The sequence below is a fragment of the Anguilla anguilla genome, chromosome 3, assembly GCF_013347855.1.
Source record: "Anguilla anguilla isolate fAngAng1 chromosome 3, fAngAng1.pri, whole genome shotgun sequence".
NCBI lineage: Eukaryota > Metazoa > Chordata > Actinopteri > Anguilliformes > Anguillidae > Anguilla > Anguilla anguilla.
Window position 1 is genome coordinate 55,176,520 of NC_049203.1, and position 21,944 is coordinate 55,198,463.

At 41.2% G+C, this 21,944-nt stretch overlaps 1 protein-coding gene across 4 annotated transcripts in view; it reads left to right on the top strand.

Moving 5' to 3' along the window:
- The window catches only part of LOC118224015 (connector enhancer of kinase suppressor of ras 2-like), an 83,135-nt gene continuing 61,191 nt past the window's right edge, over positions 1-21,944 (top strand). The window contains exon 1 of one of the 4 annotated variants that reach the window (XM_035411164.1): positions 1-1,157. In XM_035411164.1, coding sequence (XP_035267055.1) covers positions 1,094-1,157 — 64 coding nt within the window. In that variant the 5' untranslated portion in view covers positions 1-1,093. The remainder of the gene's footprint in view (positions 1,158-21,944) is intronic. The other 3 variants (XM_035411162.1, XM_035411163.1, XM_035411165.1) reach the window with 3 other exon arrangements.

A 21,944-nucleotide genomic window follows, 5' to 3' on the forward strand; every position in this document is an offset into this window, starting at 1 on the left:
CAGAACAAGATCTTTTCTATTATTGGTGCAATATTTTATGCTCCCGTTCACTCCGTTTAATGGTAAAACTGCAATGATATAGGAAAAGGCACGTTGCCTGTCGTAGTTCATCCCTGTTATGTAGGCAATTCTTTCTTTCCGCGATGCTCTGCTCTGCTCTGTACTGGAAGACGTTATCTTAAGGTTCCAGCATTGATTTTTACCGTAGATTTGCACCCTGTTTAATTTTTGAATAAGAAATGTAGTGAAATAGGCTGAAATGTGTCCTGTAAGTCACCTTTGTGACTGATATATTTTGAGTGCTTACATGTTGGGTTAAGATATTGCATGATCTGGGGCTATTAATATTGTGTATGGAAATACTATCCAGTGGAACCAACCGTGTGAATATTTTATTTATTGCAACATTATTTGAATAATAAAATGCAGGTCGGTATTAGATTAGGTGAAATACTAAAACAGCACAAGTCATCTTAGAATAATTCATTAAAACGTATTTAAGTCATGCTTTACATTTCATATGTCGTGTTTGCTACAACATATCTATTACATTGCCAAATGAGATAGCACTGCTGTGAAGGTCTGCTATTGTCTCATTCAAGGTGTGATACCCTCTTTTATGTGACGTATACTGCACTTTCTTTTCTCGTGATGGGTTTTTTGCTTTTGCGTCACTCTTTGAGCTGCCAGTGGACTACAATGTTTAGTATTGCACCATTCCCCGTGTCTCGCGTACAGCGGCCCGTGGTGTGATGCTGCGGCGTGCAGGAGAGGGAGGAGGAGGGAATGCTAGACTTGCTCGTTCACAGTAATCTCTCTACTCCACAGTACTACTGCGAGGGTCGGCTGGCATCAGGGGAGTGAGCAGCTGAGAGAGAGAGATACGGACGAAATAGAGAAAGCGTGCGTGTGCGCATGGATTGCACCACCGCATCCTCTCCACAAAACATGCGAACAGCCATGCTTTGAACAACAGTTTCAGATTAACCCATATTTTACGATTCTATGTGTCCTTGTGGTGATACGTTTTTCATCGCGAAATAACCCATACGTTTCCTTTGGCGTGAATTCAGAAGATACAGTGACATCGATTATGGCACTCGTGATGGAGCCTATAAGTAAATGGACACCCAAGCAGGTCCTGGATTGGATGAAAGGTAAGCATGTTCATGTTTCCCTTCCCGAAATTCTCGCTCGTGGGAATTTGTCAAAATTGCAGCGAACGTAAGGAATGTCTGTGCACAGTACGCCTTCTACATTTGGCATTTATGGTTGTGCGGATATAAATCATCAAGGTAGCCAATGCGTTAAAAAAATGTAGCTAATGCAAGGTATATGCACCAGGTTATACCAGTGTACATGTATCTGATCAATTCTGAAACGCATGATTTGATGTGACTGTCATCCTTATGAACGTATGGTCTGTCTGGATGCACGGATCAAAAGGTATAAATTTCGGTATATTTTTTTGTTGTCAGTGAACTCCGCAGGTTAATGTATCGACTAGGTGCGCTTACATAGTGACTTAGGTTTAGGGTAAGTTTGCAGTCATGCCAGAAGATTTACATTTTTAACCTTGCTAACGGTCATCAGTGTGCCCCCCCAACACACACACACACCGTTCTCTCATACATGTTACGGTCTCCCTCACGCACAATCGCTCTTCTTTCTTTCGCTGGCTCCCCGTCTTGGCGCTGTTGCAGTTTTCAATAGCTTTAAAGACTAGCACCATGGACAGCACAGAGATACGCATTTTGGGGGGAATTACTGATCAGTGCTAGTTCTCACGCGCGTGGACTTGGCGGGAACCGCGGCCTCAATGTGATACTGATTACTTCACGAAGGGGAAAGATTAGGACTAATAAATGCGCGCGCACACGCTCAGGCTCTCTCGTGTCCGGACAAGATATGTAGGCTATTATAAAATTAGGCGCTTGCCTGAATCCGGTCAAACTAACAGCGCGAGTAACAGCGTGTGCATGACATTTTTTATTACAGTAAGCCCGCACGAGAACGACTACGTCAATGATCTGCACCGTCCCTCCACTACTCTTTTGCCATTAGGCCTACTATTTGGAGATGAGACATTATTTACCAAACCTTTAAAAATAATATGATGGTTGATATTGGGTCTACATGCCATTTCTGACCACAAGTAAGAGCGAAATATGTCAAGAAAACCTGACTAAAATTCTGTTGCATTTGATAAATACTGTACCATGTCAGGAATGAGTAGAGATGGTACTTACCTGTTCTGTATACATGTTTGGCATTGGCACAGTAGTTTACCTTGTATTTTAAATAGTGCAGAAAGGCATGCTGGTGTATAATACTTCCCATTAAAGTTCTGCCATTGAATACCAGGGCAACACAGAATGATAGTATCCACATGACATGTGTCTTGATGAGCTGAATTTGTATTACTGGATAGTTTGGTATGGCGATTGTCAGATATGTCATGGGGCTTACAGAGACGTCAGTTAGCTAGACCACACAGGCCTACAAGCCTCTACTAAAAATATTACTCATAGCCCAGTCTAAAAGCCTGCCATGTGTAGACAACTAGGTTTGTGGCAAGTGCCTTTAGGGAATTAACTACTCAGGAGCCCACAAAGAAATATCTTGCTGAATAAGTCTGTTCGCTGGACACAGACATCCAAATTGGTTGCAGATAGATATCGTTAATGGCACCAGCTGGTGTGTGGATTTAAGACTTATGGTGTTAATGTGTGTTGTGGACCACTTGCAGTGTTTTGATACTGGATCTCTGGCACTGATTCAGACTTTTGTGCCTGCTGCTACAGCGTGTTTGGTTTGAGTATCTATTTCCATTTATATCTATGCCATGCAAGAGAGGGATTTAATGTGAGTTTGGATAGTTATATCTGAATGTAAAAATTTTCTCCATACAATCAATTCTATCTCGGTTCCAACTGCACTTTGAAGTTCCAAACTAGTTTTTGCGTGAATTTTTTTTTTTTTTAAACTTCAGTATTTTGAGACTTAAGCATGGTTTATGTTAATGCTGTCAATTCAGCTGCTAAATTTGTTTCTGCAAACCAAATTGTAAAACATAGAAATGTTTTTTTTTCATCTAAAAAAGTAACAATTTCACCCATTCTATCATGGTAATAGTATTCAACACCATATTTATAAGACATTTATAACATGTACAATATATGTGTTTTTTCCAGTTGAACAATTAACACAAAAGCAGCTGCACAGTTATTCATATTATTAAAAAAGAACAGACAGACCTCATAGCTACACTCAAAAATGAACTTTTTGTGCTTTGCTTGGGTCAAAAAAGACCCTTTTCTGAGTTTAACAGCAGTGAAAACTCCCTTAATTATCTTTTTTCTGCATAATGTTTGATGACTTGCTTATGTAATCATACCATTAGAAAAAGTTAAACATTGCCCTTTTATTAATTTGTTTTATAAAAAGTGGTACACCATCAGGGTACACATAGTCTTACGAGTCTTTGACTTTGACCCTACAATTGTTAAATCAGAATTAATAATCAAAGTTAAATGTCACATATCTATTTCAGCAAAAAATCCATTATGATGTGTGGATGAATAAATACAGTCTGAATAAATACAGTCACTCTGAATAAATACTGAATGACTGAATAAATACAGTCACTCTGGACTGTGAAAACACACTTATTCACTGATTTGTTGATGAGTGACAGGTTGTTTCCAAATGCAAAATAGATTTTGGGATTAAAATTTCAATTACTCAATATCTCAGTATATATAAACACTGGCACTGTATTATGTATGATGTACAAGGACTTCACAGTGAGGAATTCAAACATGGAATTGCCAACATGGGATAGCATCAAAAATTAAAATACTCTGGGGAGATACACAACATACAGTAAAGCCCGATGTCACTTGAAGTCAGTAACTACCTTGAATATCTATTCTGAAACCCAGTGGTCAAACTTGCCATCAGAAAATGAATGTGCCATTCAAGTTAGAGTTTCACTCACCCATAAAAATGTTGAAAGCCATAACTGCTCAGTAAAATGTTCAGTGTCAACTCAACTCAACTCAAACAGATATTTGGTCGCACTCTGGTTCCAATTATTCCAATTATTGAACTTTTGGTTCTATAGTGTGGGGACTGGGCTAGAGATTTTTTGTCATTCTGTAGATTATACCATTGTAGGCATATGCCCACTGGTTCTGTTACTTTCACAGACATCCTGCTTTTTGACAAATATTTAACTTATTTAAGTTAAGGATCCCTTGATAAACAAACAGCCTTTAACAGTGTTCAATGAGAAATGCAGAGTGAGCCCATCATATTCTATGCAGGATCTTTGATGTGCACTCTGTCGTGATGGCAGAAGGGCATTGGGAAAGGATGTGAGCTTCCTGTGTAGCAGTCAAGATGACATCATGTCTGGTGCTGAAGGAGCAATTTTGAGAATGCACTCAGGTGCATGAAATATGCAGTTTGGTGTTGTCCTCTGAAGTTCTGATCCTGATGTCAGTATTGGTATGAATGTGAGTACAGAAACAACCTGAAAACCTAAACATAAGAGCAGGTAGGATGAGGCCAATGGCCACTTGTGTTCTGCTATTGTAGTCATAGTTAGCTGCTGTCTTAGCTAAGATAATTGCTCCATTGATTCAGGGCCCAGCCTTTGCTTTGGTGAGAGCCACTCCGGAACCCATGGAGTATAATTTTCAGGCCTGTCCCCCAGGCAAGATAGCAGGGCCGGGTAGGGAGTTGGAGACTCTGGCAGGAAGGCAAAGCCTCCTCCTTGGCTAGGTGAGTAGAGGAGAGGAGAGGCTGTCCCTCTGGTAAAGATTCAATTTGGCGCGAGACTGGTGTGACAGAAGCAAGCCGTGGAGACACCCTTGTCTGTGGAAATTGAATTGTATTCCCTGTGACTCTCCTCTTTCTGGGCCTTCTGTTTCCAGAGTGCCTGTGATTAAACTGGGCTCGGTATATATATTTTTTTCTCAGAGGGGGTGGGGGTGGAAGAGGAATGCTGCGTGACTCACTGCCCTTCATTTCTCCCTGGTGCTCACACACCTCAAAACTTCAAACCCAAAGCAGCATCACTTCTGAGCTTCGCGAAGCCGCTGCTGCCATCGTCGTTGTGGCAACAGATCCTTGGCCCATCGTCCTGGAGACGCTGAAGGCGTCGCGAGATTGGAGCCGCAGCTCAGCTGCACGGGGGCCTCGTCAGCATGGAGTGTTGCACTTCACTTCACGGCTCCCTGCGCTTTCAGATATGACCGTAGCAGCGCAACCCCCACCCCCCAGCCCCACATCCCATAGCTTTCATAGAAATGCCGCAAACAGCTCAGGCATGGCAGCCACATCTCGAGTGAACGGCAACAAATTATCCACTGAGGCCCTCCGTCAGTGGTTCTGCCAGTAGCTCAAAATACCGTAGTTCATTTCAGCAATTTAGCTAATTTAACAAGGCAAAATGTTGTACTGTAATTTCAGATGAAATCCTTTCATCCAGATCAAGGCTATAGCAAATGACTTCCCAAAGTGTTAGTTTTGGCTTGGTTAGCATGTGAGTCGATTGTGATTATATAGATGTTATTGATTATATTGTATGCTTCTCTTTGTCCTGTGGGTCTTATACCTGACCTGCCAGAAGGTTTGTAGTGTTAAAGCGGTTAAGGAGTTGTTGTCGGGGTTTGCTCATTGAAACATGCTGTATGAGAAGCTGGGGTTCACAGACGATTACTCATCCTGGATTAATGGAGAAGTTGCAGTGTTGTTTATTTCTTTGAAACAGTTAATTAAGCAGGGATTAGAAAGCTGTCAGCGCCCACACAAGGTTTTTGTGAGGATTGGTGTGTGCGTGCGTGTGTGTGTGTGTGTGTGTGTGTGTGTGTGTGCTTGCGTGCTTCTGTGCGTGCAAGTGTGTTTGTATTTGTGTAAATAACCAATGATTGCATATATAACTATGTGTGAGTGTGATGCAGTAAAAGAGTGTGTGTGAGTATGTGAACAACTGTGTGAGTTTGTGTGTGCATTTACGTGTGTGAAATGTGGGCTGTCTAGTCTAATGAGGCACACTGACTCCATAGCATATACCATAGTTCCGCAAGCTCCGCCTCTCTTTCCCTGCTGAATCAAACGGGACCATTAACAAAATTCCACCTCTTCCAGAATTCCATTAATCCTGACTGCTCCTTTGGGTTCTGCCCAGTTTTGCTTTCAGTTTCTTTCCTCTGCCCATTCTCTTTTGCAGTGCCACAGACTAAAGTGAGTAGGAATTTGGCGTCCGTTACTGGAGTCAGATGGGGATGAGAATAGCACAGAGCGGCGGTATCAGAAACTAGGCTGGGCGCAGAATGAAATTGATAATGTATCAAAGATTGAATTGCCTTTGGAGAAGTCCCAGGAAATTAAAGGATTTGAGTCTTATTCAGTCTCATCCAAATTAAAAGATATATATATTTATTTATTTATTTTTTAAATCCAGGATCTGAAATCAGCTGAATGAATTCTTAGCATTGCATTCTGAATGAGAACTGCAGTTGTTTATAAAGTGGTGTGTTCTTCCTACACAATTCAGAAAAGGCAATCATGATTTTTCAGCCATATTCGGTGCAGAAGTTGATCTCTTTCCTGATCTTTCTGAAAGCAGGTTGGGGTTGGGGGGTTTGCGGGGGTTTGGGGGGTGGACAGAAGTGAAAATTCTAAATAAATTGAGGGCATGTTTTGTGAGATATCCTAAAGGTGTTTTTGCAGTTTATGTCTTACCATATCTCTGCTATCTTCAGACAGCTAATGCTCTAAAGGGCAGTAAGGTCTTCTCACCAGTTCCAACACTCACCATAAGTGAGCGTTTGAACAACCACAGCCAGGATCAAACAGAGTAAAAGGAGGACAATAACATTTGATAAACAGAAATGGAAGAAAGTGCCGGTTGCTGTTAAATTGACTATTTGAGTTTGCCTCAGTTCTGTTCCTGACCTTTCCCCAAGGAGCTCTGGATCTGTAGCCTAAACCTCCTCACTCACACAGCTGTTGTGTCACTGACATGACTTCACTAATACATATTTTCAAGACATGGCAGATTTGGTCCTCACGATTTCAAAAATTGGCAATACTTAATTTTTCTGTTTCTTGTAATGATCTGACGTCTGATGTATATCACATGTATATCTGTGTATAATGCACATGAGTTTGACAATATAAAATGTAGTTGAATGAATAAAACACACACACTCACACACACTATATACATTTCGGTTTCACCATGTAGAAGTTACAGTACTCTTTATCCACAGACCCCCAATTTCAGGCATCATAATGTTTGGGATAAATGGCTTCACAGGTGTTTCTGATTAGTCAGGTGCATTCAATTGCTTCCTTAGTGCTGATGAAAGCGAGTTTTTAGTATCTAGTCTTGATTCTATGCTTTTGATTGCCTCTGGAGTTTGTTACTGGTGTTTGTCAACATGAGGATCAGAGTTGTGCCGATTAAAGTCAACGAAGCCATTATTAGGCTGATGAGTGTAAAAAAAAGAAAGAAAAAAAGTCAGAGACAGAGGCCAAACCTTTGCCTTACCAAAATCAACTGTTTCGAACATCATTACAAAGAAAGAGGTCACTGGTGAGCTCAGTAATAGCAAAGGGCTTGGTAGGCCTCTATAGTTGATGGCCGAAGAATTCTCACCATAATGAAAAAAACTCCAAACACCTGTCCGAGAGATCAGAAACACTCTTCAGGTGTGGATGTGTCGGTGACTGCTGTGCACAGAAGTCTTCACAAACAGAACTGCTGAGGCTGCAAGGTGCAAACCTCTAGATAGCTGGAAAAACAGGATGACCAGGTTACAGTTTGCTAGGCAGTACCTAAAAGAGCCTACAAAGTTCTGTAAAATGCTGTGGACAGATGAGACCAGGATTCACTTGCATCAGAGTGATGATAAGAGCAAAGTGTGGAGGCCAAAACAAACTGTCCAAAATCCAAAGCCCTCACCCTCATTTGTGAAATCTTTTATACCTGTACCTGCATAAAAAGCGCTGCATTTTCTGCATAATGAAACCAAAATGTATAAATTTAATAAAGCTGAGTGCACTTTAACTGCATGTGCATTATTTGGTTACAAATCTAATACTGTGTAGTACAGAGGCCAAATAAACAAAAAATATGTCTTTGTTCCAAATATAGATGACAAATTAAAGGAAAAACCAACTTAAAATGTCTTAGTAAGGTGTTGGGCCACCACGAGCCATCAGGACAGCTTCAATGCACCTTGGCATAGATTCTAAGTCTCTGGAACTCTACTGAAGGGATGGAACACCATTCTTCCAAAAGATATTCCCTCATTTTGATGATGGTGGTAGAGAGCACTGCCTAACATGTAGGCCCAAAATCTCTCAAGGTGCTCAATTGAATATATACTTTTGACCACAATTTTTGACCCTATATAGCCTACTGATGTCTTTCCCATAGATTTAAATGCTGATGTTTAGTCACTGTTGCTATTGAAACACTAGCCAATTGAACAATCTTTGTGACTGAAGCTCCTGCCATCCGTGCCCCAAAAATGAACCCTCTTTCAACGTCACATAGATCTTTTCCTCTTGCCCTCTTGATCCAAAATTGAGGTCAACTTGACCTGCTCAGCATCTTTATACATGCCACAGAGCATTGCTAATTAATTGCTTAATTATATCATGCAGTGCACCTGTATGGAAGCATCTGCATTTGTTGTTTCTCCACTCATTTATTCAGGTTTTTACTTTTCCTTTCCTTTTCCCCTTACTGACAGACTTCTGGAACCACTGTGTTTTGAGTATCATTACATGCTTTTTAAATTAAGTGCTCCTTTTCTTTTTGATTTTTGACATTATATGAATGAAAACAAAGGACTTATTATACTGAACATAGAAGTGTGTCTTCACTCTGCACTAAAGATCTCTGTTCCATTGTATTATCTTCAATTGATATAGGCGGCATGGTGAATACTGCTATTAGAGCAGACCATTCTGCATGCTTATTTTATTTATTTATTTTACAAATGGTGAACTTAGCAGGCACCTCTACTAATGAATAACAAACTATCGTATTGAGATCATACTGAATTTTATGTATTCATATGTGTTATAGTCTTGTCATAAATATATTGAATTTATAACAAATAAATGTGTAGATATCTGTCAGTGAATTGAATGTGAAAATTAAAATAGTAACTTGACCCAGCAAGGATGAAGCAAAAAATTTTTCACCTTTGTTAGTAACATCCATAGTATTTTCTAAGTCTGAGTGTACATTATTTCTATTTTTTAAAGGGAAATTGTACGTTATATTCTAGTTTTGAAACCTGACAATGCCAGTGTTTTCAGTGTCTCAGATTCATAGCCATTCTTACAGCTTGTTTCTGGTTGATTGCCTCTGAGGTTTGACAAAACAAAGGCAAAAGAGATTTGTCTGATTTGACTGCATTATCCATTAACTTGTATTTATATTTCTAGACAAATGTATGCCGTCTCTTCTTCCTTGTTTTCACATTGAATAGTGATGTTTGTGGCTGTCGTACATTATGATCTGTTGACTTCTTGGCCTTCTGTGCTGTACCCACCTTCTGACAAATACCTACAAATACCGTATATAAATACTCAAATGTTGTGAGGATTTGATCATGGCTATAGTCTTTTGTCAGCATACAAATAGGATGATCTAAATATCACCACAAACATACAAAATGCAGGTGCTTGTGGAGGTGCCTGGTGGCTTAACCAGTTAAAACACCATTCTCATTCAAGTGTATACATGAGCACCGCTGTCCAGGATCAGATTCCTGCCTTAGCAGTGCGACTGTGGCCGGCAACCCTGGGGAATGATACGCAATTGGCGGCAGCTTCGCACGGGGTTAGGGAGGGTTCAGTCTAAAGGGATCCCCAGCTCATCCAGCTTACCAGCAGTGGTGTGGTGAGACATGACACTTGGCACCACATGCTTTGGACCCTCACGATAAAACCACAAGTGAACACCCAACATATGAAGAGTACATATGTGATCTGTAAAAATAATTCCACTTTTAAGATGAGAGCAGAAAAAGGTAACCTATGCTATTTCAAGTCACGTGTTTTGTTTTCACTTGTGAAAATTGCAGTTCACATTTGAAAAAGTCAGTCACATATGAACATACACCGGCGGCACGAGGGGGACCTACACAATATTAGGTAGGTGGTTTTAATGTTGTGGCTGATCGGTGTATATAATTCACATGTGATCATGCAAATTTCATGTGACCTATTTTCACATGTGAAACAAGCCAATCACGTGAAAATGTCAGATACACGTGACATTTTCTTTTCACGTATGTGAAAATGTGAAACTGACATGTGAAAGAAAAGAAGTGCAGGAGTAAATATACTATGCTGAAAAGAAGTGTTGGGGAACATCATTAGAAAATGTTACCGATCTTCATTTTGAAATATATTATGCTTATGTTTTGTAATACAGCCATATGGACATATTTTGTTTGCAGATATAAGCAGGATTTAATCTAAAATTAAGACAATTATTTTTCTTTGCAACTTCCTAGTCAGCATAGTCAGAGGTAACAATACCCCAAAATTAATTTCTTTTTCCTGTGCCTGCAACAATCCAACAAAAGCAACAAAAAAACAAACAAACAAACAAAAAAAAAACATTGAAATCTTGAAGACATGAGGCAGTGGGGAAAGATAATATTGATCACTCTCCATCTTTTGTAAAATTTCTTGAAACCTTAATGTTATTATTGTGATGAAAATGTCTCAGTGCATCCAGAACAACTGTGTGTACATGTGATGAGATGGTGAATTTGACTTTTTCCTCATTGAATGTATTGCAGAGGTGATCAAAGTAGAAGGGAAATTCAAATCTCTATGTTTTAGCTGCCCTGATCTTTTTTTTTCATTGCAAATCTTTAACAATGCTGCTGTCGTTATGATGTTAATGGTCTTAATGCACACTGCACAATTATTTGTTTAGCACTTTAAGAACTCATGTTGCAACCAACTCAACATTTATTTGCAAAATAGAGTGCAAGTGCAGCTACCCATGCATTTTAATGTCTCTCCCCTGATCCACATTTACAAACAACATTTATTAGAAGGACATTTATTCCATGGAGTGAGACCTAGGCTGCTACAAAATGGTGTCTTGTATTTCTTTTTCATGTACAGACTGTGGAAGAATATAAGGGAAAAAACGATAAGGGAAATGTGTAAGGAAAAAATGGGGAACAATAACAATGAACCAATGGAAGCTCCTCTCTTTTTCATTACATGGGTGTGTCCTTGATTGTGTCAGCTTCTCTCGGATTGATTTGCTGCTGGCTGTTCGGTGAGCGGTTCTGACCTGCATTCCTGAATTCCCATAAGGAAAACTGGCATGGTTCGCCACCGGGGTCTGGAGGCGAAATGCAGTCTGATCGGGAATTAAGGGGTGTTTCCCTTCTCCTGACCAGAATGACAATGACAGTCTGAATCTGAGGCTTGCATTGCTGCTATTTAACTCAGTCAGAAAATAAATATGGAGAACTAACTGAAGCACAGATCTCAAAGACATGTGAGTTGGTTCCTCAATCTTGAGAGCAGCTGCTTAGTTTTGTTAAATCGAGAAATAGAGGCTTGCTGTTTTACCACATCCTTGCATCGGAACCCTGGATCCTGTGAAAAGGTTTTACTAATGATTCGCTTCTCCAAGGAGGGCTTGCCTCCTGGTTGCCAAGCAACAGTTGCCAAGGAGCCCTGGCCTGCTGAAGCAAGGTGAGGGAGGGGGGGAAGATGAGGTAAGGTGGATGGAAGGGACCAAATTTGAGCTGCCCAGATCAAGATGTCCTCTGCTTCATTATCAGAAATGAACAAGGAAAACATTCATGCTGACTCAAACATGCATGCACTTAAACACACTTAAACACACTTGATTAGACCTGTGATACACACATACACACACACGCATGCCTGCAGGCATGCATGCACACACATACACACACATGCATGCGTGCATGCACACATGCACACACTCATGCACGCATGCATACATGCATGCACACACATACAGACATGCATGTATGCATGCATGTGTGCACACGCAATGTGCGCACATGTACACATGTGTGCACACACACACACACACACACATTCTATGGCCGGTGGTCATGATAATGAGCATGCTCATTATTAACCGTACAGGAGGCAACTGCTTTCTGAGCAGTGATAAAAAGTTAGTTAGCAGTGTTAGTTGAGCAGCATGTAGCAAATGGCAAATATGTGCCCAGAAACAGGACTATTTCATTTTGTGTGTATTTTTAAAGGATTGTGTATTTTTCTGGCCACAGTCAATTATTATTAGTTTTCCCCTATCTTTCTTTTAAAAAATAGATTTTCATGTATTTTTTTTTTTCACACAAAAACAACAGGAATATTTTTGGGGTAATTAGGTTATTTGTTGAAATTGGCTATAAACAAATCTTTAAAACATTTCAAGCTTTTTCTGTGGATGTATCATAGGAAGCATAGGGATGGTTTACAGCAATTGGGGAGAGCAGTAGGGGTGACTGAACCCAAAGTTTATCTTAAATTGAGCCCATATTTCAAGTGAATGTTTCATAACCAGCTTATTGGTGCTTCTGGGAATGGCGTGAGAGGTTGAGTGGCATTGCCCAGCCTTCATAATCACCCATGAAAGTCCTGTTTGCTGTAAATGAAAGTTATATAATATGAAATATAACAAATGTCAGTTGACCAATAAAAATGCAGGAAGGTAGGAGCCAGTCCCCCTATCTGCCTGTGTCACTGAGAGAAAGCTTTATGTCACTACAGGGACAATTCCTACTCCATATGTATGCTGAAGTTTTAGAATTAAGAGTGTTAAAATGCAATTTTGGTATGAAGTTTGGGATAGACTGATAAACGTAATGGGGATTTGTGGAGAGAATAGTCATCTTGTTGAATCCTATTTTTATCCTATTTTATTCTAAATCATTTTGAAATATATTGGTGCATGCCTTTTTGTTGTTTATTTTTATTTCTTTGATTAGCTAGGACATATTATATAACTTAGATTTTTACAAAATATTATTAGTCAGATGTAATTACTGAGTAAGTAAGTAGGACATTCATTGGATCAACAGCAATGCCCCAGCTAAGAGTTGCATCTGCAAACATTTAGGTGTCTCAGTATCCACAGTCATTTTTTATGATTACTTGCATAACATCTTCCACTTATAGCAAAACCCATGACCGTGTAGCATTGGCATCTGTCAGGTCGTGATATCACAGATGTTCTATTAAAAAAACTAGATAGTCAACTCCTGCGTTCTTTTCCTTCCTTTGTATTTCCTTATTCTAGAAGGTTCCAGTTGGTAACAGGTTCTGGTGCTTGTGTTGCTAGTCATGCTATGAATGTTATGTCTTCAGGTCCACATTTTCATGAATATGCACAGTGTGTGAACAATGCAGATACTTTGAAAAAAACAATAGCAGGGACAGAAATTATGATTTTGTGAATGCTATGAGGCTGCTGGGTGGCTTATCCATGGATGGGCCCCGTAGTCTGGCATCGAATCGAGAGCCTAACATTGGCGAATGTAGCTGGAAGCCCCACATGGTGACACTCAATTGGCGCAAATGTCACCCTGGGATGGGTGGGCTTCAGTCACATGATCACATCTCATTGCGTGCCAGCTGCCTCCGGTGGTCAACGTGGCACCTGCAGGTTTGCCTGTTCTTCTTCGCATGAAGTGTCTTCTGACTCACGTCTGGACGAGCTCGACTTGCAAACTGCGGTGTGAGAAGATGTGGCAGCAGAAATCACATGCTTCGGGAGATTTAAAAAAAGCAGGCAGTGCTCTGAGTTTACATACTGAAGCCATCCTGAATTTTTCAGTAATTTCTACGTGGACTCATGTTTACCAAATAAATAAACACAAAGAGAAAACCCATGATTAGTAAACATCTGATTCAAACAGAATTATTACCCTTGGAGGTGGGGACTGCCGTGATGAGGCTGTGGAAAACAAATTGGTCAGCGTTCCCAGTCATTGACTCCCACAGCCGTGACTCATGGTCCTGTGACTCAGGGCTCTGTTTTTGTGACAATGTCTGACAGCCTGTTCAGAGTCAGCAGAGGCTGATCAATCAAGTGCACAAAACCATGCATGAAATAATATGTAAAAAATATGTAAAATGTAGGGTGAGGTTATAGTGAGGATATATTCCTGACTATCATCTAAATCTAAAATATTCTTGACTATAGATTTCAGAGACCCTATGAGGCCTTTCTTTTTCGCATGGATATTCTCAACACAGGCCTAAAGCAAGGCTGCACTAACTTTAGAGGCAACATTCTATTTGAGATTGTACTGAAACTCTTGTGGGAAATATTGTGGTATTGCAACATCAGTGTGCACATCATCTTTTTTGCATCTTTTTTTGCATGTATCATTTCAAAAACATATTTGTAAGTGCCACGGGAATACAAAGTGATCATTTTACGATATAATGAAATGTATATTTTGCTGACTTATTGCTAAAAATGTACTGTGATTAGATTGAGCGTTGGCTAGATCATCTAAGTACAGTACTTGACATTCTTCTCCAGGATTACATGTAATTCTTTAGTCTGGAAGCTTTTGCTCTGGATTCTGTTTTACATTAATTGTGCTACATTTCAAATTCGGATGAACGAATAAAGACTGTACAAATGAATCACATACACGTATCTTTCAAAAACCCCAGAATGCTTACAGTTGAGGAGGCTTGCAACTCCCTGCTCCTTCACTATACCGCACTCACCATCAGGTTTGATTGAGAGCGTAAGTATCGAACTTGTCTATTACACTGGGTGATAATTAGCTTGCCAAACTAAGAAGCCAGGTTGCTGGGGAGAGCACCACATTTAGTCTGATAAGTGTGAATGGAACTTTAATGACCGCGGTGAGTCGGGACCTCGGTTTAAGATCTCATCTCCTGGACAAGGTCACCTTTAAAGTATGGGGCTGAGTAGCAGAGCTCAGAAGTCTCATCTAATTCTCTAACCCCTACATCCCTTGGCTTTCCCTACCGCCGGAACACCACTGCCTGCTCTGGCTCATACATTTACTTTTCAGCTGCCTGTTTTACCAGCCTTGGGGAAGGTAACAAAACCGACCTTCTTGAACAGAAGCAAGATGTTTGAAGAGGGTGCATTTCTCTGATGCAAACCAAATGCTTTGTTTTCATATTTGACATCCAAATGCTAGCCTGTGATCATCTGATATGTCATTTAGGTGTGAAACAAGGTGTGAGAAATTACTGTGGTCCCACGCTGGATGAATCCTTCTCCCTTGCCGCTCTAGAGATAACATGGTATTTCTTCCGTATTACCATGCTATTCCCATGTCATGCATCTGTCAGTTCAGCAAAGCGAAGAGTTTCATGGGACCTATTTTGAAGTCGTCAAATTGATGACTCCCTACTTTGTCCATCCATCTCACCTCTCTGTCCTCTAACTCATTTTCTTCCTGTTTTCTCATTGCTGTCTCCCTGTAGTAAATCTCTAGTAGAGGCAATGCTAACAGGTACTTCTGAATGATTGCTGTAATGATATTGTAAAGGTAATTCCAATTTTATTTCATTTAATGCATTTTTTTGGGAGTGCTAATGCAGTGCTGATGGGCAATTTTCAGTGTGTTGTAATGGGAGTGCTAGTGCAGTGCTGATGGGTAATTTTCAGTGTGTTGTAATGGGAGTGCTAGTGCAGTGCTGATGGATAATTTTCAGTGTGTTGTAATGGGAGTGCTAATGCAGTGCTGATGGGTAATTTTCAGTGTTTGTTGTAATGGGAGTGCTAGTGCAGTGCTGATGGGTAATTTTCAGTGTTTGTTGTAATGGGAGTGTAAATGCAGTGCTGATGGGTAATTTTCAGTGTGTTGTAATGGGAGTGCTAGTGCAGTGCTGATGGGTAATTTTCAGTGTGTTGTAATGGGAGTGCTAGTGCAGTGCTGATGGATAATTTTCAGTGTGTTGTAATGGGAGTGCTAATGCAGTGCTGATGGGTAATTTTCAGTGTTTGTTGTAATGGGAGTGCTAGTGCAGTGCTGATGGATAATTTTCAGTGTGTTGTAATGGGAGTGCTAATGCAGTGCTGATGGGTAATTTTCAGTGTTTGTTGTAATGGGAGTGCTAGTGCAGTGCTGATGGGTAATTTTCAGTGTTTGTTGTAATGGGAGTGTAAATGCAGTGTTGATGGGTAATTTTGCATGTTTGTTGTATTGGGAGTGTAAATGCAGGGCTGATGGGTAATTTTGCGTGTTTGCTGCAATGGGAGTGCTAATGCAGTGCTGATGGGTTATTTGGAGTGTTTGTTGTAATGGGAGTGTTAATGCAGGATGGATGTAAATTGTGAGCATGTTAAATTGGGTTATTAAGCACTCTGCTTTGCCATTATCACAGCTGCTTGAGATTTGTTACTTAAGCCCAAACAGATATGTTATGAGCACCATGTGATCCCCATGCCACTCTGAGAGATACACAGACAGATGGACACACCCACACACATGGCAATCTAATTCAGGCAGGTACAGATTGCCTAGGACCCTGGGACCTGCAGACATGCACTTGCACACGCATGCACACATGTATTTACACATTAACATGCTCTCTCATACTCATAAACACCCACATGCACATTCACACACACACACACACACACACACATCTCACTCACTCACACATATAGGCCTATGCATGCACACACATGCATGCAAGCTTAAACATCTCATAGCCACATTAATGGCAAATATGAAAATGAAAAGCAAAGCTTGGCCGTGTGCCAACTGATCCCAGCTGAAGGGCATTCTCAGCCAGCCTTCCCCCATTCCCGATAATCCTGAAGTGGGATGTGGAAGCTGTTAGTCAGATTCTAATTAAAACACAGTTATGCATTTCAGACCTGTCATTCAGTTTCAGTTGAAATGAGATTTAACTTAACAGAGTGCAGATTAGTAAAAACGCTGAACCATTCTGACACGTCCAACTGTAAATCCACACTTGAATGGGAGGCACAGTAAAATGAAGGGTTGCCAGGTTTCAGGACCTTAATAAATACATGTTGCATCTAATCTGCAGCATCTGCCAGTGGATTTGTGGAATCAAAAGCGGCTTGGTCCACTACAGTTTCTCAGAGAAAGAGACTCATAATGCATGCTGTTTACCCTGTGTTGGAATCATGATCATCACAGTTACATCGTTTTTTTCCGAGCAGTGAAATGGGGAGAACTAATGGATCTAATTCATTACATCACCTCACAATGTCCTTGACTACTGGCATTGAGCTTGGAAAACCCAGAACCATCAGAGTCAATGGCTATGTCCAAATCAGTGCATTTGCCTACTATTGATTATAGTTGTTGAATACACTGTATGAGAAAGTTAAGTAGGCAACATTTTCTCTAAATGTAGTGTACTTAAAATACCAGAAATATATAATAAAAAATAACAATTAAGATCATTAACTCACTATCGAAAAGGTACGTCTATAATGGTTATTGCTGAAAACAAATTCCTCTTTCACTTAGAGGACGGTTACTATGGTAAATTATAGCTGGCATGTTGCTATGTTTAGTGCAATGATCTCTGGGAGTGAAGAGTGCATACAATTATACATCTATGCATTCTAGAAAATCTGGGTCATGTGCAAGTATGGAAGTGCACTTCAGAGGATTTTAGTACGTATTTCACGTTTGCATATTTGCAGTTCAGAACACACTTATAAACAATATGGTCATTGTACTTGCTCTTTGTCCTAACTAGAATGCAAGTACGCATAATGAAACACAGCCTACATGATACCAGCCATGGCTAGTATGTATCCATTTAACGAGCTCATGTGGCTGACTACAAGAGTGCCTGCCATGTTCTTATCTACATGATATAAGAATGCTGTTTCATTTGCAGTGGGCTGGGTTTCATAAGTGTCCTTGCAGCTACCTTGGCAGCTATATTGGTGTCACAGCTGAGGAGATATACAGCGAAGCCCGTTGTGTTGTGTGGGATGCAGCCTGGATGTCGTGGGAAGACTTCACACGAAGTGGTGTGTGGCTGGCTAAGCCTCTCTCACATGGTCATGCTCCATTCTCCTGAGAAGAACCGTATAAATATTAAATCCTTACTTCTAAATCATTCCCAGTCTCTTCAGAGACCCTCCCACTTCCTGGACCCTGGATAGAACCTCTGCCTTGTGTAAGTGGAGTCGTACTGAGAATGGGGGACCTGGTGAGCAGATGCACTGAATGTGACAGGACCCAGTTTGTGGGGGGGGGGGGGGTGGTGGGGGGGGTGTGACTGACTGCAGATGGGCAGATGAAGAAATGCATAGGTACTGTAGAAGAAGAAGCCTGTGTGCCTGGCCATCCTGTGCGTACTGTCAACAAACAACTCATCCCAGAACTGTCCCAGAGGTCATGCAGGATGAAGACTGATATGGGCAGATGGACAGACAGATAAACAGACAGACAGGCAGGCAGGCAGGCAGGCAGGCAAACAGACACACAAGCAGCCAGGCAGAGATGGGAAATACCACATGCAACCTCACAGTCACATTCAAAAACCTGTAAACAGACACTGAAGTATTCAGTATGAGCCAAAATAAAGACACGTGCAGACAGCTGTGAATGAAAGATAAAGGACACTTAATTCTTTGTGCAGAAACAAATTAGGAACTTGAGTTTAAACTTGTGAGTAGCAGGGCTGCCTCATTTTTAAATACTGGTTGCAGCTCTGCAATAAGCCAAAATGCTGGAAGTCCTGTGAGAACATTGCAGCAGTTGTAGTGCATATGCAAGCTTTTAAAGTCCATGGCTATATGTGAACAAATGCAATGAGGGAGCGACTGGTGCACTGGAGCAATTTAACTTGCCATATGTGCTCATGGGATCATGGGACAGTGTGAAGGAAACATGCTTAATGCAGCATTAGCGCTACCACATTTAAAAACGCTTGTGAAGGAAAACCGGTTTGTTCTTGTGCAGAATCTTAGGTGTACAGTTTCATGATTGTATATAAAAATGTTATTTAAAAGTTGTTTTGTAAAGGTATAGTTTCACTGAAGAAGGTGAGTGCAAGGGTTTGTATTTTGATTGGTTAATTATACCAATACATATACAAATGCTCTAGTTGGATTTTTGGAGACAATTTTTCCAGTGTAAATCATTTTAACTTATAAGATAAATATTGAAAGACATGAGTTACATGTGAACAGTAGTGTGGTGTAGCTGGAATGGAACTGGAACCAAATGTTTATGGTTTTCTGTATGAAACAATAAGGTGCTTTATCTGCATCAGTACAGTAAAATGCAAACTGTGTTGACTGCCCTTGAAAAGCAAATACATGAAGCATAATAATGTATGTGGGCACCCACCAGTTATTTGAGCATAGAAGTCAAATGAAGGTAAAAGAGATAAGGTGTCATCTTATGTACACAGGTGATAAATGAAAATCCCAAAAGTCATAATCTCCTAATGACTGTCAAATGCAAGTTACACAAAGTGAATCAGAGTCATTAGAAAGTCATTCAGACCTACAATCGATGGTCTCGTTTGTATGTTAGACATCCTATCCAGCTCTGAACAAAGATCATGTTACAGCCCTACTTTCTTCTCTGAAAAAGTGTCCCGGACAAAACTAACGGTTTTATACAGGAGTAAATCAATATGATTGAAATCTCTTCCTGAGGAAAAAGACTCTGGGAGACTGGCTTCAGGTGTGAGGTGGGGAATCATTCAGCTTGAGCTGAATTATCAGGTAGCCATCAGTGTCAGATTCTTTTGCATTGGTGAAGAGGCTTCAATGATCATTCCGGGCTATATAGATAGATAAATAGATAGATAGATAGACAGACAGACACGTCTTTAATTTAATCCCCCAAAGGGAAATTACATTGACATAAAATACCTCAACCCTTCTAGTATCCCAACTACACAGAACATTTATGGACCAATGGTCTAGATGAGGGAATGTCATCATGTGGGAACATTGAGAATGGAGGGATAAACCATGTCAAATCAACATGTAGGGGGTGGTGGCTGTGGTTATGTCTCTATAGAGTGATTGTGTGGGTGAGTCTCCCCGTTGTCTCTGACTAATGGGCTTTGCTCATTTTGTTTGTGTACAAGTATTTTTTCCTCCTCATCAGACCACTATAGGAATGGAGGGAAAATAACTGTGCCACCTATTTTAAACAACTCGGATTTATTTTCTGCATTGTCAATGTAAACGTGCATTCACTGGAAAGTTTCCTGGACTTGAGCTTCAGTCTGAACATCTGAAATAGCTGCTCTCGAATGAGTAGGAGATCCCTTCACACCCCCCCCCCCCCCACTGCCTAGAAACGGCGAGCAAAAACCGGCACGTTGTCAGACAATTTCTCTGGTGTTTCCAGCAACATTTTTAGACCATTTGCGGGACGCTGCAGCGACGTTGTCAGGTCCCTTTCCCGACGGGGCCAGCCTTGCCCGAGCTGGGTGCAGAGGGTGCGCGTTTCCGCGGCGCGGCGGGGGGGGCGCGGGCGAGCGAGTGCGGCTGTGATTAAAATGAGCACGCAGCCGGCTTCATGGCTGCGGAGGCAGAAGTAGGTCAGGGCTGGCGCTGGAGCCTTCCCCAAGGCCCCCCTGGATCGGCTACCGCGGCGCTCTGCCGCGGCTTCCCTCCCCGCCATCCTTTATTCATATCGGGTCTTTATGTAAGCGTGCCGGCTGTATCCGCCACCGAGCCGGCCATTTCGCCTTTTCTCGGCTCGGCCGCGATACCGCCACAGGTGCGCTGTGATTATCGGCAGCTGGAGAGCAGCGAACGGGCGCCTCGCGAGCAGATAGCGAGATGGGCGAAAAATAAATGATCTGCGTTCCTCATATCAGCACGGAGATGGTGACGGTTCCAAACCTGCTGGAAGCGAAATGAGGGTGTGATACACATGCTGGTTTAGGTTCGCTGCGGGGGATCGAAAATCTGTCTATTACAAATGAGCTCATGCCACGTACAGTTCTGTGCGCATTCATATGCTGTTGTGCCTTTTTACACATTATACAGAAGCGGCCATTTCCTGCCTCTGCTTGCATTACTTCTTTGAGTTCCCATTGCCAGAATGTCCAATTATAATGTATCGTGTTTATCTTTGTGCATGCATGGGTGTGCCAATTAATTTCCAAGGCCAGTCATCGACGCCGATTGTGAAACTGCGCAGCTTGTCTTTCAGAAAACTGTTCAGCTCGACCATAGGGAAAACATGGGAGTCGGCTGTTCCATAGAGATTATCCCTGAGTTTCTGTTTGGTTGTTTTTAAAATTAGATATGGCTGGAGTGGTGGATTGCTCCAGTTAAATTCCTGGGAAAGATCAGTTGCAGGAGAGATGTTTGACGATACTGAGGTGTCTCACTCTGGCAGAAGTTCACTACTAATCCCACTGACCTAATCGTCAGCCACCAAGAAAACTGAAAAACTAAACTATTTGAAACCCAGTCATCAGTCATCTCCTCCTCCAAACAAATTAAGTAACAAATTACAGAATGAGTTGCCATATTGCAAAGGGATTCTATTTAATTCTCCCCCAGGAAATATGGAAATAAGCCTCAGCTGCTGTAGCGCTTGGAAGAAGATGGGGGGAATCATGCATGTGCTTGATGTAGCCCAGACCTTGTGGTGGTGTCCCGGGGCATTGTGGGAAGGCAGAGGGGTCAGTGAGAGGATTTATTATTAGCAAAGCCTGTGGGCAACTGACCCATTCTTCATGATGCAGTGAAATCATATTGTGGAAGACACACATACACACACATACACATACCTATGAAAGAACAAATTTTAATTATTAAAAATGTAACCGGTACAATGAACAGATGTAAATTAGTTTCAGAGTGTGACCTCACACAATTGGCCAAATGTTATTAGACAAAAAGCAAAACAGCAGGTAGT